General features: G+C 34.4%; 1 protein-coding gene and 1 long non-coding RNA gene across 4 annotated transcripts; both read left to right on the forward strand.

The window, feature by feature from the left end:
• Nucleotides 1-7,828: 7,828 nt before the first annotated feature.
• LOC141720017 (secreted RxLR effector protein 161-like) lies at nucleotides 7,829-8,515 on the forward strand. Its single transcript, XM_074522374.1, has one exon. The coding sequence runs from the start codon at nucleotides 7,829-7,831 to the stop codon at nucleotides 8,513-8,515; it is 687 nt and encodes a 228-aa protein (XP_074378475.1).
• Nucleotides 8,516-10,955: 2,440 nt separating this feature from the next.
• On the forward strand, nucleotides 10,956-18,324 carry LOC141721526 (uncharacterized). Of its 3 annotated transcripts, none has more exons than XR_012574777.1 (5): nucleotides 10,956-11,488; nucleotides 14,959-15,590; nucleotides 15,693-16,105; nucleotides 17,607-17,696; nucleotides 17,795-18,324. It is a non-coding gene; the product is annotated as an uncharacterized LOC141721526 (long non-coding RNA). The 3 variants fall into 3 exon arrangements; XR_012574776.1 differs by having other exon boundaries at nucleotides 10,964-11,488; nucleotides 15,751-16,105; XR_012574775.1 differs by having other exon boundaries at nucleotides 10,968-11,488; nucleotides 15,756-16,105.
• The last annotated feature ends 661 nt before the right edge of the window (nucleotides 18,325-18,985 follow it).

The raw sequence follows: 18,985 nt of genomic DNA on the forward strand, positions 1-18,985 counted from the left end.
GGGGTCTTAAGCGGAATCAGAGATAAAAGCACTTTGATTAATGCAAAATCGGATATTTAAACGTTTAATAAAGTTTAAGCAGAATTAAGTGAATTTTGACCAATTAACCGGTTTTTGACCAATTAAAAGGGGGATTAAAAATAATTAGAGAAAAATAAATCTTATTTTAAAAAAAGGTATAATTTGATATTTTTAAATGTTACTTGTATTTTTTTAAGTTGATTATCTTTTTCTGAATGATTATTTTATTGATTTATTATAATGCGCGAATGTTATTTTTTTATTCAAAAATTATTCATTATTTTTAATATATACATATTTTTTATTTATTTATAATCCGATTAAGAGTCCGTTTTTAAAACCAATTAAGCGTCCGCTTTAGCGTTTAAGCGCTAGAAGGTGACCTCACTATTTAGGTCCGATTTGCGTTTTTTTACAACAGTGCTTGTAACTTGTGAAGGAGGCTGATCAATTCGTTGCACTGTATTATCAATCCTTCAATTAATCAAAGTGTTTGAATCACAAAAAAAATTGTCACAAAAACTTATGTTTGAAAGAAAATTTAATCTCTAGCGAAAGCATAGACAATATTATTATATATAATTGATTTGTAAAATGTTATTGCTCATAATTAAAGTTAATTTAATAGAAAAAAGGTAAAGTGTATAACTTGGAATATCAATTAAAAGAGAAAATTATTGATTATGCCAATTCAAATATTTTGTTCCGCTTCTCCAAGTTAGTTTTCTTGTCTCTTACTGATAGATTTATGTGGGTGATGTATAAAAATACCCATTTTTTGGGTGTAATGGCTGAAAATACCTATTTTTAAAATACATGACTGAAAATACTGTTTTGGATACGCATTTTGTAATTGGGTAAGTGTATTTGAGAATTGGGTATCTAAGAAAATTACTAAAGATACGCATTTGTAGTTTGGGTATTACCATTGAGATACGCATTTGTCAAATGTGTATCTTAAAAAAAATAAATTGGATACCCATTTGACAAATGCGTATCTAGTACAAAACACGATACCCAAATGACAAATGCGTATCCAAAACGGTATTTTCAGCCATCCACTTCTAGAATGAGTATTTTCAGCCATTTGCACCAAAAATTGTTATTTTTAACATTTTTTCAATTTATGTTAGTATATATAAGGTTGTTGTTTGTTAAGGGTTGGGCGTTGGGTGTCGAAAAATACATCTTTTGTTCAAAATAATAATTAAATATTATAATATATCGTGCCATTTGATTTAATCCATTTTATAACAAGTATTACTAATATATATAAAATTTTATTAGATTGAAAAATACTCATTTTAGGAACATAACATACACGGTATCACATTATTATTAAAATAATGATTAGAATCATTAACGAAAAAAATTTGAAACCGATTTGAATGACGATTTTAGTACAAGTTTTTCTTCGAATTTTTAAAAAAAACGGAATACCAATAATTAGTTTTTACAATATGTAAATTATTTTTATGTGATCAGTTGAGTAAAATTAGATATGAACTTTCGTTAGTGCTACTACGACTATAATATATTTATTAAATAATTATAATTTTTGAATTGTAATCATCTCATATATTGTTATTATATAATATAATATGAGGGATTAAGTATATTATAATGACACATATGAGTTTTGAAAATATTAATATACATTATTTAGTATACTAATCATGTTTTTGGATCAAAAATTTCGATTAAACTGTCGCTAACAACAATCTTTAATTAAATTGTGACACGTGTGATTGATTAATAAAAAAAATGAAACGGCCTTATCATGATATTTGCAAAAAAAATAAAAATTTATTTGATTATGCCTGCGGGCTACCAGGCTAGTTGATACTCCTTCCGTCCTTTTGATTTGTTATCAAAATGATTGGACACGGAGATTAAGAAATATGTATAAAATAGTGGAAAAAAGAAAGAAAAGTGGGTAAAGTGGCGGGATCCATTGATTTTTAATTTAAAAGAGAGATAGTTGAGGTAAAAGTAGTGTGAAAAGGAAGAAAAAGTGGGAAAATAGAGGGATCCCTTGACTATTTTTGATAAGTTTTTTAAATGTAAAGAAGTGAATGAGACATCCAAAAAAAGAAAATATAAAGAATTGAAAAAGACAGAAGAAGTATATATTACTGAAAATTTGGTTATCCGTTTAGTTAATCCATTTTGCGTACTTTCTTTTTGTATTTTGGGTACTTTGATCAGTGGGTAGACAAGTGAATTTAATTTTTATTTTTTATTCAATTAAAATGTATTTTTGAACCAAACATACACATCTCATCTCGTTAGTACAAAGTAGAAACACAAACACAACAGTTACTCTATGCTATCCTGTTGCTAAAATGTTAAAACAAAGTAACAAACAAATCTTATATGGAAAATTAATTTTAAATACAACACACAACTCTTACATGATATAAAAACACAAATCTTATCGATTCTAAACAAAAATATTAAAGACAAATATATTCACCAAACATAAATAATATTATGGGGTAAGTTTCGTTTCGACTTTTTTCAATTTAAGTGATTAGATTTTTTTTTTGTTTGAAGTGAGTGTTAATTCTTGCGTATATATTATATTATTTTTTTTCACTTTTTACGTATTTTTGACACGTACACACAAGTCTGGGGTCTTTCGGGAAACAATCTTTTCATTCGAGGGGAAGGCTGCGTACATCTTACCCCTACTTTAAGTGGGATATATTTGTTTGGTTTATAAATAATACCATTTTCACCCCCAAAATAGAAGTCCCTTTTTCTTTTTACACGTGTACTAAGATGAATAAAAAATGATATCTCCATAAATCATTTCTGAATAAAAATACAAATATTAAATTTTAATTTAAGAAAAAAATTAAATAAAAATATGTCGAGATATAACGTTCTGAAATTATGGTACAGGGTATAAAAACTAGAAATTATATATATCCCTTTTCTTGGTGCCCAAGTTTATAAGGTACTTGCTCTCTTTTCCTAACCTTTGTCGGACAGATGACAGCCTGGCTATCACACTATATAACACACACTCTCATTCTCCCAGAAGCTCTCAATTGAAGTTTTCTGAATTACTAAAAGCTTATGGCCAAGATTGTGAAACGTCGTGGATCACAATTAGAAGTTCGAGTTCTAAAAACCCGTCATTGTGAGGTTCTCGGTCCCTGCCCTGTGAATTGCAAGTCGTCCAATGCCCTCCGCATCTCCTTCATGGCTCATACTCGTAAGCGCTATGTCGATTCATCGTCGACTTTTCTCGGAGCTGAGCAAGAAACTATTGCACAAAAGACTATATGTGTCGATAAACGTGTGTTTTTCAAACGCTACAATAAACTTGATGATTATATTAGTATTTCATTCGTTCTTGAGTCTTTGAACGTTATGGCGTATTTGCATGATGATATCGCTGCACAGATAATGTCGATCGGAGAGAGAAAATATAAGGATGGCAAGAAGGTGAAGAGGAAGAATTTTAATGGTTTGCATGTGAATTTGACTTGGATTAAGACGTTTGTCAGTGACCGAGAGTCTGTTGAAGATTTGTTCGAGGCGGCGATGGATGAGTATGGTATGGAGCCTAATAACAAAGGGGTGCACTTTGTACTTTGATAACAAAGTGTAATTTGATTGAAATTGGTTTTAGTTAAGGAATATGAGGTTCTATTTTAAGTTGTAAAATTTCTAGTAATTTCTGCATAATTAGTAAATTTGATGTAGAAGAGTTTGTAATTTTGTTATGAGAATGTATGATTAATTTTGTAAAGTTTCACCCAGTATTCAATGTGATCTTCAATGTTTTGTGTTACAAAAAGTTTGCTTATAATTTATGCCAACATAAAACCTAATCAAGAACGGTAAGACAGATATTCTGTAAATATAGATATTGGTTCTTGCTTTCATTATCATTGACAATATGGAAGATCTGTCTAATTATCCTTCGTTTTTGACTCTTTAGGATTTGAAAGTGTCTTTTACAAGTACATATGCAGAAGGAAATAAATCGCATTATAATGTTAATAATAGTACACTGGAGTTCCAGCCTAATCAGTCAGTAACTTGAATTCAAGAAATTTAGCATTCATATCGATTATTTGTTGGATTTAATCTAAATTTTAATAAGATTTATATAAATATGCATTTGATTTAATTTAGAAACCTGTGGAGTAGTGCTCAAGGTAGTTACTTGATTGCAGCTAATCAGAGATTTGATTAGCATAATAGTTTATTTTCTTCCTAGTTTCTAGCCACTTCATTTGCAAGTTTTCTCCTTTATATTGTAATGTTTTGCTGGAATAAAAAGTGTGAGTTCAGAGCATCTCCTTTGGTTTATTCAGTTTGCGAATATATTAGATTATCCTACAAATCTGGTATGAGAGCACAAGTCCAATAGTTGATGCCCAAGTATATGCCCAGGGCAACAACAATGGATCCAGGGAAGAACAAAGAAGGAGCCGTCATCCTGAGCTATCCCATGCTATCGAGAACGAACTATACGGCATGGGCTTTAAAGATGAAAGTGTATATGCAAGCCTATGGTGTTTGGGATGCAGTGGTGCCCACAGATCCTAAGGCAGCAATCGATGTTAAGACATACAAGATTTCTATGACAGTGATCTATCAAAGTATTCCCGAAGATATTCTCTTGTCAGTTGCAGAGAAGAAGACTGCAAAAGATGTTTGGGAGGGAATAAATGTGATGTGCCAGGGGGCAGAGCGAGTGAAGAATGCAAAAATTAAAACACTCAAAACTGAATTTGAGTCCATGAACATGAATGACTCAGACTCATTGGATAACTTCTACTTGAAGATCACAGCACTGGTAACAAATATACGCGCACTCGGGGAAGTTGTATCGGAGGCGTATGTAGTTAAGAAACTATTGAGAGCCGTACCCCCAAAATTCTTACAAATAACATCCACGATTGAGCAGTTCGGTAACTTGGACACAATGACAGTTGAAGAGACGATGGGATCATTGAAGGCCCATGAAGAGAGGCTACGAGGACAAGTCGAAGGAAGTGGTAGCCAGCAACTACTTCTTACCGAGGAAGAGTGGTTGAAGAGAGATAGGGAAGAGGGAAAACTATTACTCACTAGAGACGAGTGGATCAAACGCTCGAGCAAGAGTGAAACAAAATAGAGAACTCGAGGCAAAGATATCGGTCGAGTTGGGCGTGACAAAAGTAGAATAAGATGTTTTAATTGCAACATTCTAGGACATTACGTTGCTGAATGCAGGAGGCCAAGGCGTGACAGAGAAAACAAAGAAGAGGTGAACATTGTACGAATTCCAGATGATGAGCCAGCACTACTACTGACTGAATGTGAGGGGAAGACCGAGATATGGTGTTGGTTAATGAAGAAAGAGTAGCACCAAAGCTGAGTAAAGCAGGGAGCGAAAAAAGGTGGAATGTAATTTGTGGTATCTAGATAATGGTGCAAGCAACCATATGACTGGGCAGCGCTCAAAGTTTAAAGAATTGGATGAAAAAATAACAGGAAAAGTCAAGTTTGGTGATGGCTCAGTAGTTCATATAAAAGGAAAAGGCTGAATAGTATTCAAATGCAAGACAAGAGAAGAACGAATTTTACGAGAGGTATACTATATTCCTTCACTTTGCAATAATATAATTAGCCTCGGTCAATTATCGGAAGAAGGAAATAAGGTTACTCTCAACGGTGATCTATTGTGGGTGCATGACAAATGGGGAAGTTATTGATGAAAGTGAAAAGGTCGTTGAATAGGCTGTACAAAATCATTCTTGTACACAGTGAACCTCAGTGTATGTTGTCAAAGGCGGATGAAAATACATGGTTGTGGCACTCTCGTCTGGGACACGTAAATTTCAAGGCAATGTTGTTAATGGATTCTACAAAGATGGTGCATGGTCTACCAAAACTGACACACCCGAAAGCAGTGTGTACGGGGTGTTTAATGGCAAAATAAACAAGGAAATGCTTCCCTTCTCAATCAAGTTACAGTGCTAAGAGGGTACTCGAATTGGTTCACGGAGATCTATGTGGTCCACTCTCTCCACTTACCCCGTCAGGTAACAGATATATATTTCTTCTAGTTGATGACTATAACAGAGTCATGTAGGCATACTTGTTAAAATCAAAGGATGAAGCATTTCAAATATTTAAAAAATTTCGCGCACAAGTTGAAGATGGCCCCGAAAAGAAAGTTAAAGTTTTCAGAACAGATAGGGGGGGCGAATTTTGCTCAACAGAATTCATGAATTATTGTGATGAAGCAGGCATTGCAAGACAACTTACTGCACCCTACTCGCCACAACAAAATGGCATAGTAGAACGAAGAAATAGAACAATGATTGAAATGACTCGCAGCTTGTTAAAAGAGATGCAACTACCGAATACTTTCTGGGGTGAAGCCATTCGCTACTCGATTTACATATTAAATCGACTACCCACTCGTGCTGTGTTTGGAATAACCCCGTATGAAGCTTGGTCAGGAGAAAAACCACACATTGGACATATACGGGTATTTGGGTGTTTAGCTCATATGAAGGTGCCAAGCCAGAAAGTGACAAAGCTAGACGATAGAAGCAAACCTGTTATCCATCTCGGAAAAGAACCTGGTACAAAAGCATACAGGTTGTACGATCCAGTTAATCAAACAGTGCATGTTAGTAGAGATGTGATTTTTGAGGAAAGAAAATAATGGTCATGGAAGAAAGATGAGGACGTTCACGGAGAACAGTAGAAGACATTCACTATTTTTGGGACAGGAGAGAATTTGATGGAAGAAAATGTTGATATACCGCTTGATACAGAAACTGATAATGAGTCAATACGCTCTTCGAGCTCATCCGTATCTAGTGCAGACTCTGAAACAGGCAGCGAACCACCTCAAAATTTCAGATCATTGAGTGAAATTTATGCCAACACCGAAGAGGTTGAACTCGAAGATGATGAACTATTCTTCATGGGGATCGATGAACCTGTGAGTTATAGGCAGGCTGTGAAACATCATCAATGGAAAGAAGCTATGAAGAAGGAGATGGATGCAGTAGAGAAAAACGGCACATGGAAACTCACTAAGTTACCACCTGGAAAAAGGGTTATCGATTTGAAATGGATATTCAAAATTAAGAGAGACACAAATGGGGAGGTCTTGAAGTATAAAGCAAGAATTGTGGCCAAGGGGTATGTACAAAAGTAGGGAGTAGATTTCGAAGAGATCTTTGCACCAGTCACGCGACTTGAGACTGTGAGATTGTTGCTTGCTTTTGCTGCAAGTAAGAGCTGGGAAGTTCATCATTTGGACGTGAAAACTGCATTTTTGAACGGAGAAATTCAAGAAGAAGTCTATGTATCTCAACCTGAAGGTTTCTTCCAGAAAGGAAAAGAGCATTTAGTGTACAGATTAGTAAAAACATTGTATGGCCTGAGGCAGACACCTCGGGCGTGGTACGCAAAATTGAGCAAGTGTCTTGAGGAGTTGGGTTTCGAGAGGTGCCCGTATAAGCATGTCGTCTACATTAGAAGATCCAGAGGAGAAATCCTGATCATTGGAGTATATGTCGATGACTTGCTCATAACAGGAACAAGTTTTGCCATAATTAATGAATTTAAAGAACAGATGAGCAAGAAGTTTGAGATGTCTGATTTGGGAAAACTCTAACATTACTTGGGGATAGAGGTTAAACAAAGAGCTAAATATATCGAACTCAAACAATCAGCATATGCTAAAAAGATCTTGGAAAAGGCAGGGATGGGTAGTTGTAATCCAATAAAATACCCAATGGACCCCAAATAGATTATCAACAAAGATGAAGGTGGTGTAATGGTGGACACAACTCAGTTTAAAAGTTTAGTTGGAGGACTGCGTTATTTAGTTCACACAAGGCCAGACATCGCATTCTCGGTTGGCATAGTAAACAGATTTATGGAGAAGCCTACTACAGTGCACCTTAATGCAGCAAAGCGTATACTAAGGTACATCAAAGGGACGTTGAACTTTGGTCTTGTTTACTCGACGAGCAGCGGAAATAATGTGTTAACTGGGTACTCGAATAGCGATTTAGCTGGACAAATTGAAGACAGGAAAAACACGGGTAGTATGGTTTTCTACTTAAATGAAAGTCTGATAAAATGGGTATCCCAAAAGCAGAGGTGCGTGGCATTATCATCTTGTGAAGCTGAATTTATGGCAGCAACCGCAACCGCGTGTCAGGTAATTTGGTTAAGTAATCTACTCTCTCAAATAACATGTGAGGATATTGGTCCAGTGGTGCTTCATATTGACAACAAATCAGCTATTGATTTGGCCAAAAACCCTGTATTCCACAAAAGGAGCAAACATGTTGACATTCGCTATCATTTTACACGTGAGTGTGTTGAGAAGGGGGAGATCATCGTGAAATATGTTAGCACAGATACGCAACGAGCAGATACATTGACGAAGGCACTAACTGTGGTCAAGTTTGAGAAAATGCGCAGGCTACTCGGAATAAAGGATCTACATGGATAAGTTTAGATTACGGGGGAATTTTTTGGGTTTAATCTAAACTTTATAAGATTTATTTAAATATGCATTTGATTTAATTTAAAAATATGTGGAGTAGTGCTCAAGGTAGTTACTTGATTGCAGCTAATCAGAGATTTGATTAGCAGAATATTTTATTTTCTTCCTAGTTTCTAGCCACTTTATTTGCAAGTTTTCTCCTTTATATTGTAATGTTTTGCTGGAATAAAAAGTGTGAGTTCAGAGCATCTCCTTTGGTTTATTCAGTTTGCGAATATATTAGATTGTCCTACATTATTCTCCGCAATCTAGTCCTCCATTGACTTGTCAAACTATAACAAGATCTTTTTGCCAGAGACAGCACTACGAGGGACACTGTCATCTCCGTGTCGCCCTAGAAACTTAGAGAGCTGAACAGGACCTGTGCTACTTGTCTCCCGCTTGTTCTATAGATTGCTCACATTGACAGGATAAAACCCGCAGCTTGTATCCCAAATCAAGCACCGGGTCATTATGTTACAGACCGCAGCTTTAATTTCAAAGACATTCCATAAAAGGAAGATTTTACTTCTTGTTTTTCATTAACATGTTGTGGAGAACACATTCAGATAATTACTTAAATTTAGACCCAATAAAAGATTAAATTGTGAGTCTCTGAATGCGAGTGATCTTTTAATTGTACAGTTGCACTCAACCTTTGTATATGTGAGGATATCTAAATGGATTGCCAGTGTTCGTGTTCTTGAGGGATCGTAAAGGCAGACCGATTTCACAGATGGACTGTCTTTGCTTTATCGAGGTTATCGTCTCATGTACTCTTACAGCCAAGCATATCAGGTGTTAAAATTAAACGCTTCGCATTATTGGTATCAAATTTCCCTCTGCCGTGATTGAGATGACCGGTACAAATATGCTAAATCGCATTATATGTATCAAGTAATTAAAAGTGTGTGTCTGCTAGCTACCTGCCTTTTCTTTGCCTCAAGTCTTTGTTTAACTGCCTGCTCTAAACTCATGAGATAACAGTTTTAATCATCATATATGTTATTAGGCCTACGAGCTACGTGTTCTAAAGTTAGACAGTGTGTTACTTAAGTTTTGTGCACTTTGTGAAGGTTATACTTTAAAGCGGACTGAATTTGCCGACTTTATGTAACCATCTTGGTCTCAGAGAATTAGTGAAACCATATAGACTTCTGATGCACCTACAACTCGGTGAAACTAAGGATTCGGCTTCGAATTCAGATTTTTATTTTTTTTATCGTAGGTAACCCGCAACCGCTATCCTTCGGGTGCACAATGGGTAAATCCTACGGGTTCACGTAATAGCCTGCAAACCACGTGAACCAAGGTAAACCGTATTTAAGCGACAGGCTCTGACTCAAGAGACATAATCATAAATTCTCCTCCTGTGGGATTCGAACCTGTGACCAAGAGGACATTTTATCCCCTTTTTAACCAGTTGTGCCAACCCTTGCGGGCATAATTTTTTTTTTTTGCTCATGCCTAATTGGTAAGTTGTTCTGCGCTCCACCGATGCTTGATGAATGCTTCCACGACCTATGAATTCAGGAGATGATGCATCTCTCAGAAATGCTACACAAGTGTTTTTCTACAAATAAATCAAGAAAATTTATAGGCCCTCTTGCATCCTTTTTGTGGTTTAACAATAACTAAAGGTGTCCCCGTTAGTTTAAGTTTAGAGTGTGATTTTAGGGGTTTACTATCCCAAGATCACAAATTGGTTTAGAGTCTGATTTTAGGGGTGTATCATTCCAACAAGATCACACATTCGAACGTGGGAAAACTGGTCCTGACACTGGATTAATAAAAAGAATTACTTTATACATTACATTTCAAATAACATAATTTAAATTGTCATTTCCTCGTCTCTTGTTTCTAATTCTATCTAGTTTTACATTTGCAATTCAAACTACTTCTTTCCTTATTCAAACATGTTATTCGGTTAAATTCATAATTTCAAATAAAAATTAATTCGAACGACATCATAAATATTTTAAGTAATATATACATTTAAACATTTACAAATATTTCTTCAATTTTTTTATAATGTGTCAATATATACACAAATTAAATACTAAATTTTATAAATTTAATTTATTATTTTTTAATTGAATTATTATTTTTAATCATGAAAGACCCGACATTCCCAATATCTACGCAAATCAAATTGAGTTTAAATTATAAATTCAAAATAATACTAAATTCTCCAAAAATCTTACTCAAATATTTTATCAAATGATATCTCAAATATCTGACATATTTTAATTTATAAACGCATATTTATTTACACGGAATTCCATAATATTTAAAAAAAAGTTTTTTTCACATGACACTATAATATTTGGAAAATTTTGGAGTGACAAATCGACATTAGAAAATTTTTGGGGAAAAAAGGTCGGGTAACACAGCATTTCTAGAAAATTTTACACCAAGATTAAACTTGAACAAAATGTACATTTGAAACTTGCCAAAACCCTCTAACAGTAAAAAAACGTGTCAATCACCTACTCAACCTAAACCAACGTGTCAAACGCCGTCCGGTCAAAATCTAACGGCAATGACAAATCACGTTTTAAAACTCCACATCTCCGTCAAATTCATCACCGCCAACATCGTAAATCGCACCACCGGCGATTTAATCGCCACCGCCTCCACCGTCGAGCACTGCATCAAAAATTCATTCGACTGCGGCCGATTCTCCAATCCCAAGGCAGCAGCCGCCGTCGGAGAAGTTCTCGCTAAGCGTTTCAAGCTCGCGAGCTTCTCCGGCGGCGGCGACGTGGCGGCACGTGCGATTTACGCGGATGTTAATCGAGAGATCGAGAAGAAAGGATCGGAGAAGAGTCAGATGATCTGGAGTGTTGTTAATGCGCTTAAGAGTGATGGATTGAAAATTGTTTTGACTGATGAGAGTTGATATTGACCGTCCGTTTGATGATGTGTTTGATTCTCGATGTAAGTTAAGTTATCTGCCTGTTTGTATCTTTTGTAAACTGATATTTCGTTTCGAATACACTGATTTAATCTGCCTGTTTGTAATTATTATAATTTGTATTATCTGGACTGTTAGTTTGATGATAAGTATGAATCTCAATGTTAGTTGCTTAATAAGTTGCGTTCTCTGCTTGATGAACTGATTTTTTGTTTCGGAAATGTTGATGCTGATCCGCCTATTTGTAACTATTATTGTTTTTAATTATTAAAATGTATATCTATGTGTACCTCAGTTATCGATACTTGTGGTAATTATTGATACTTATTTAATCAGGCTGATCTGTGCAATTTTGATATAAGAGCATGTTTGTGAATTATGATAGTCAATTATCGATATTTATAGGCTTGATTGTACTTCTATAAATAACTTTGTAATAATTAAGGTGCCGTTTGAACCATGTGAGTTTAATTGAGTCGAGAATGATAAATTGCCTAGATATAAAATCTATTGGTGGGTTAAACTCGCGCATTGAAAGAAATTTGAAAGAAAACAGCTAGATTTTGTGATAAAAGAGATACAAATTGCCTAAATATAGATCGAGTCGTTGCATATCCCTTTTATCGAATTAAATTCATCATCTTTGAGATAAAAAATCCATCAAACAAGATCATGCAAGACATTTCAGTGTCTAGCATCATTATGAGTTCTAATAATTTACTTGTCACTGTTAATTTAACAAATCTAAACTCCCATAAACGTTATTAACATCTAGACTTTTCGTCATTCATCATGGCAACAAATTCTTAACATTTTAATACTTCGCTTTTCGTGGTCTACAATTTTAAATCCACATTGTATATGGCTAAAATTTCACCACTTGCACTCAATCTGTTTATTATATTTTTAGCAACACTGGTCACATGTCTCTTCGTGAATCATATATAGCCTATCTAGTGTCATTTCCTTGTAATTTGTGTTCGAACTTCCGAGTGATGTAGATTCATTTTAGTGGATAATTATACATCATACAGCCTTGCGCTCAGTTCTCTGTCCTACTTATTTTGACTATCGACATCACACATTTTTTCATGAATCTCAATGCCTGTAAGTTGTAACAACATTCTTGTTAAGTGCTAAAAACTTTTGAGTTGCGTTTATCTTAATGAGACACCTATTCTTCAACTCATAACCCCTAAAAACGTCACGATGCGTGACAAGGATGAAGTTAAGGATAATTGAAAAAAAGAAGGAGATATAGATATATGTGGATTAACCGTGAAGTGAAGAATATTTGAAAAAAAGAAGGAAAGATAGATATATGTGGATAAACCGTGAAGTAAAGGATAATTGAAAAAAAGGAGGAAAGATAGATATATGTGTATATACCGTAGAAAACTCACCATCCCTAAGGTAAACCACTACCTGAAAAAAGAATAACTTGTTAGGAGGAACCATTTTTGAATCAATATCAATCAAATATTCTTAAATGACGTAAATACGGCATGCTAATAAAACCGATAGTAATCGATTTATTTCCTTAAAAGTTGCCAAAATATTTTTGTGCATTCTTCATCCAAATTAAAAACTCTCACTTTTGGATGCACAAAATGTTGTAAAGGAATTAATAACTAAAGAGTCTAACGTTACAAAAATCTGTTTGGTTCGACTTGGTTGCTTTCTTGAAATTCGAGTACCCGTCTTATTCTCTGAGTACTCATTTTTAACATCCATATACCCGGTCACTTCATTTTACCATCATTTTACCTTCGAGTGTCCAACACTTGGACATAAACACTCGGACTTGGACAATTATTTTAGGCCAAAATATATTTTTCAAATTGTTGTCAAGTCCGAAACTTGGATACGTATCCACGTTGGACACTTTTACCCAAGTCCGAGTAACATAGCACCGACTCTTATTAATAAACATAGCACCAACTGTTATTAATAGTGGAGTTAAGATCCACTTACAGTATTATTAATAGGCTAAATCGAAAGGGTCTTTTAATAAGGTGGATTTACTCTTCTTTCCACGGCCTAAATAGAATCTAATTGTATTAATAAGCACATAAGTTTTCATGAAGGCGAGTTGATCTGGTCTGCTGATTGCTTGATCCAGCGTTCTAGGTATCATTGGCTGGTTTAGTGGGTCAAGGACAACATTGGGCTGAACCTGCTCCTCTTTTCCGGAATGTCATAATGCACCACATCTAATCTAATCTTATACATTTCTTATAAATATTAAGGATTAGCAGGAATACATTTTATAGTTTTGGATGTAGGAATTGATCCCTTCTACATATCAGTGTATTTTTATCAAGTTAAAAATGGAGTTAGGTGTGCTTAAGTCGAGTTAGAGATAGAGTTTGCTTCATCAGAATCTTTAAGAAATATGCATGATCTCTACATGTGTTCTAACCTTACTAAGTAAAAAAAGCAACTATAAATATATATCCTGTTAAAATTTTTGTAGTTTTTGTATGCCAAGCAAAATGGAAAGGATTTTGTAAAATCCTGACTGACTACCCGATTGACTACCTACACAATTTCTTAAAGACCTTAGATTTTGCTAGAGTACGACGAAAATTTTAAAGACTTCTTACAATCTCTATAGGTTACCACTAAATTTTTGCAACTTTTAAAATCATAACTAATACCTCTTAATTTGCTAAATTTTGAGGAAAAAAATATGTTAAAATACACCTCCGGAGAGATGAACATTAGTAAATGATTTTAAGTATTGGGTGGATTTTTAAATGAAGCAGTACAAATAGACATGGTGGACAATGAAGGTATTCAAGTGAAGGATTCTGGACATAATAAAAAAATGTATGCTTTTCTTTAATTGCAGCCTTATACTAGGTTTGATATGATCTACTTCGCTATGCTAATCTAACAAAAGTTGATTGTGAAACAACCCTAATACCTGTTCTTCCTTGGATGGTAAATAGTTTATGCACTCTTTTTTATTGGGTATATGGAGAATAAATAAATACAATTTTATGCTTGACAAAAAAAACTACGATTTTATGGATGTAGGTTAAACAGTTAAACCTTTTTAGAACAACAGTTGTTTTGAGCAACTAATAATAAATATATTTGAAAGTTGACTACTGACCGTTCTCTATCACATACATACTACTGAGTTAAAAGTCCAATTATTTATGATGTATCTACACTCTTAATAAAACTCTTTTGAAATACACATACAAAATATTTATTATTAGGCAGATATAGGCATAGCCATCCATACAGTAGCTGCATATGACCTCAGTGTCTTGCCCATTTACTTTATCCTCTTGCAAAATGAGAAATCCCTTTTCCTCGATTATACAAATTCACATATACCAAGATAGCCAAGGCTTGACTTAGATTCCCATAACATATTGCAAACTAATTTTTTTTGGGCAATAATTTCATAAAAAGATTATCATCGACGTGTCCTGATAATGTGCTAATGTGCTACTGTCTTCTGCTTTCACATTTTCAGGTGTTCACTGCATATTGGGGGAGAAGGTGCCAACAAACCCAAATGCTATCGTTAAGAACGCCCCATATTGCAAAAACAAATATGAAACATGTTATCATGTCATGTGCTTAATAGTCCAATTATTGCTCTATTAGTGTGGCGACGGGAAATGGCATTTAAAGAGAATAGAATACAAGATAATGTTATTTACCTTTTTTGTTTGGCAAGAAGATTCATATTATATATGCATTCCTCTTTGTTAGAAAGATCGTTGCACATGGGTTACCTTCTTTTCTTTTACTTCTACCGTGTGGTTATTTTAGCATGTGTTTTGGTCATGAAGTCCATATCCCGAAGGCATTAGCCATATACTTCTTAGCAATCACCACCCTTCTATGGTGACACTCGCAGCTAGTCAAATAATATTTGAATTTGTACTATCTGGGAGTGCCACCTTAGAAGGTGGTGATTGCTGGAAAATACATGGCTAATGCCTTGGGAAGATGGACTTCATGAGCCAACAGGCATACTAAAATAACCACACAGTAAAAGAAGGTACCCAATGTGCAATGATCTTCCAAACAAAGAAGAATGCGTAGATGAGGTGAATCTTCTTCCAAACAATACAAGGTAACTGTAATTTTCTTTTAAAGGTAAATCATAAATTTTGTAAAAAGCACACATGTAAAAGGTTAAATATATATAATTCACACAATTAGTGACATTTGTCGACTAAATCTCACATTTTATTTCAGACTTTAACGAATAATATTTATAGTTTCTGAGATCTGTTGTGGGGTAAAAAAACTGAAGTGCAGGGCGAACAAAGAAAGTATTGTGGGAAAAAAGAGGTGCCGAACTTACAAAAAAATAAGAAAGGTGAGGCTTTTTGTATACAAGGGAAACGGATAACTACAGAGTGCATCAGATGGATGTTGTGCTTGCTATTAAGTAGTATATGCTTATAAAGGAAACCTTCAAGGTAAAGAGATGAGAATAGTTGGAATTCAGGAGGAAGTATTCAACAAGAGTATACGACTAAAATTGAATTCTTCGCTAGCAAGGACATGTGGGCGTGTAAGTAATGATGCTCCAATGTAGCAACACTAGTTGTAATTCTGGCATTTACCTTCGAGAATACGAGGAAGTCACAAAGTGTTGATTTGAGGTATTGCTCTTGCTACATATCTCCATCTTAGTATATGCATTACTGCAGTAAAGTTATTTTTTTACCCTTTCTGATGGTTATATTTACATACTTGCACAGAACTGGTGTTGATGCATACTTAAACAGAATAAAGTACAAGATATGGCGGATCTTTAGGTCATAAATGATCAACTTATTGAATAAAATGTATACTTAAATACAGGGAAATAGATACTAAGACATCTGTTCAGGACCGAGTAATCAATTTTATAAAAAAGTAAGTAGAATATATGAGATTATGATCTATATATGAAGCATAGTGACATACAAAGTGTTGCTATGATTATTCTGCCATTATAGTCTTGTTTATTTTTATTTTTATAGTCTTGATTCCGGTAGGTAAATACCGGTGGCTAATCTTTGTTTCTTTTCTATCAGAATCCTAATAGCTTTTATAACACAAACAAGATATATATGATGTTGCAGCTTACACTATGGGTCTCAGAATATATATGCACGCGTGTTTGTTAGGGTCAGGGAGTCCACCTTGTTATGAAAATTATGTGAGTCAAGAGTATACATCCTGCAGGTGAATTTGCGAGCGAGTATATTGGATAAGGAGTTAATTCTAAAATCGTTTTATCTATTTGTGTATTTCTGGAGTAATGTATTTCATATAATAATATACATAGATCTTAGTTTATTTAGCATGTTATATAATAATATTAAAATCAGTATAATTTTCTTTTATTGCATGTTTTTTAACGTTTAAATTAAAATTTCATTTGCACTTTTATAGCAATAATGAATTAATGACATTATGAACCTTTTGAATTTTTTTTTGCTTAGAAGTCAGGATTTGTCCCCCTCCCCCTGAACCAAATTCCCGTCTCCGCCCCTGATGATACATATATATACTATAATTTGTGAAAAAAGAAGATTGCAGTGTGATTTGATTAAGAGGGATAATGAGTTCCATGATGCCAATTGGCTTTTTTGCTTTTCGCGCTAATTGGGAGCACTTCTGTAATATCTTGTAACTAGAAGCACTTTGTTAAGATCATATTTACAGTAATTTACTCATCTTATTATAGTTATAATTAAGGGTGCAAAGTGCAAACTATTTTAGTAGATATGTTCCACATTAAGTTGCATTCGGTGTTTTATTTTGGTTTATACCGTGTTACTTCAAGTTGTGGCGTCCTTTGTGAATTCTAGTTTTTTAAGTATGCTAATGTTATTTTGGTTTGCAGTATATTTCTAACTTTCACGATGTACATTCTAGTATATTTGCCAAGAGATCTGAAATAATGGATACCCATATTTATCTTGACAAATGTTATCGCACCTATGTACTTCAATGATGAAAGACGTGTGTAAAAATAATGTTGCAAACAATTGGGGTATAAAATGCCTCTGTTATGAGAAGTGTTACAGTTTCTGAGTTCTGTAATGTAACATTGTATGCTACTTGATTGAAACTCCCTTCTTTTGCTGATTGAAAGCTCCCATTTTTTTAAAGTGGATATATCTTCTCCTGGAGTGAATACGGCTATGGCAATCTAGGCTGAAGAGCAGCTCAAGAAGAGAGCTCTAGTTTTGTAGTCCAAAGGTAATTGATCCTTTTACACTTGTACACTATATTTTATTTGTTGATACCTAATACTCTGTACTGAATATGTTTGGATTTTGTTAAACACCTTTGGTAAGGGGTATTTGTGTGCGCCTTCCCCTAGTTTTCACCGACCTGGACATCAGCTCGTCAAAGAACAAAGATCACAGGAAATTTGTGGACGGTACATGCGTGGGCAAGAAGTGTGCCTTGGTTTAATTTGTTGGGAGTTGTTTCATTCCATGTTTTCGCTCCACCCCACACTTTCTTCCTGTCGCGAGCCGCGGGGGATTTGGCGGTCAATGATATTTGTAAATCGGTGGTTCCTGTTTGGAGAAGAATCTGATGGATACAGGACTTGGGACCCCCAGAATTTGTATGCAAGATGCGCCTGCAGAGTACTACAAACCTAAAATCACTGGATTTTTTTTAGTGGGGGTACCTTCATGCTGTATGTTTCTTTGTTCCTCCAACTGTTTGTGTATGTAGTAAACTCGTCTGCAGTAAGTTTTGATGCACTCTTTTAAGGACCTTGGTTGCTTGGGTTCCAATTCGTTCGTGTCGTATACTTTCGTGTTTCGTGTATTTTAAGGTCAAATACAAAACCGACATCTTTAGGGTTCGTGTACATTCGTGTTCGTGTACTTTTATTTCATGTCATTTCGTGTCGTATTTTTCGTGTAAAATGAATATTAATATTAAACAAATAAATAAAATGCAAGTTTTTAGGTAAAAAATATACGAAATATATTAAAAATATATAACTGTTTGTGTACCTAGTAAATTCGTCTGCAGTAAGTTTTGATGCACTCTTTCAAGGACCTTGGTTGCTTGGGTCCCAATTCATTCGTGTTGTGTACTTTCGTGTTGTGTATTTTGGTGTTTCGTGTATTTTAAGGTCAAATTCAAAACCGACGTCTTTAGGATTCGTGTACATTCGTGTTGGTGTACTTTCGTTTCGTGTCATTTCGTGTCGTATTTTTTGTGTAAAATTGAATTTCTCTTCTATATATAATAGGAGAACAAGGTATAATTTCATGAGATTAAAAAGTCTCATCGAAAAGACTAAATTACCCTTATTTTTAATATTTATATAAAAGATGTGTTTTGTGGAAATCGAACTCAAGTTATTTCATTCAACTATACAATCTCTTACCACTACACCATATTGTCACACGTGTTTTTTATTATACACATAATATGTAAGTGTGCTAAATGAATATTTTATTTAACTTTAAAGACACTTGAATTCCGAAAAAAAAGATAGTTAGTTAAATATTTGTATAGTT

The sequence above is a fragment of the Apium graveolens genome, chromosome 4, assembly GCF_009905375.1.
Source record: "Apium graveolens cultivar Ventura chromosome 4, ASM990537v1, whole genome shotgun sequence".
In the NCBI taxonomy this organism is placed as follows: Eukaryota; Viridiplantae; Streptophyta; class Magnoliopsida; order Apiales; family Apiaceae; genus Apium; species Apium graveolens.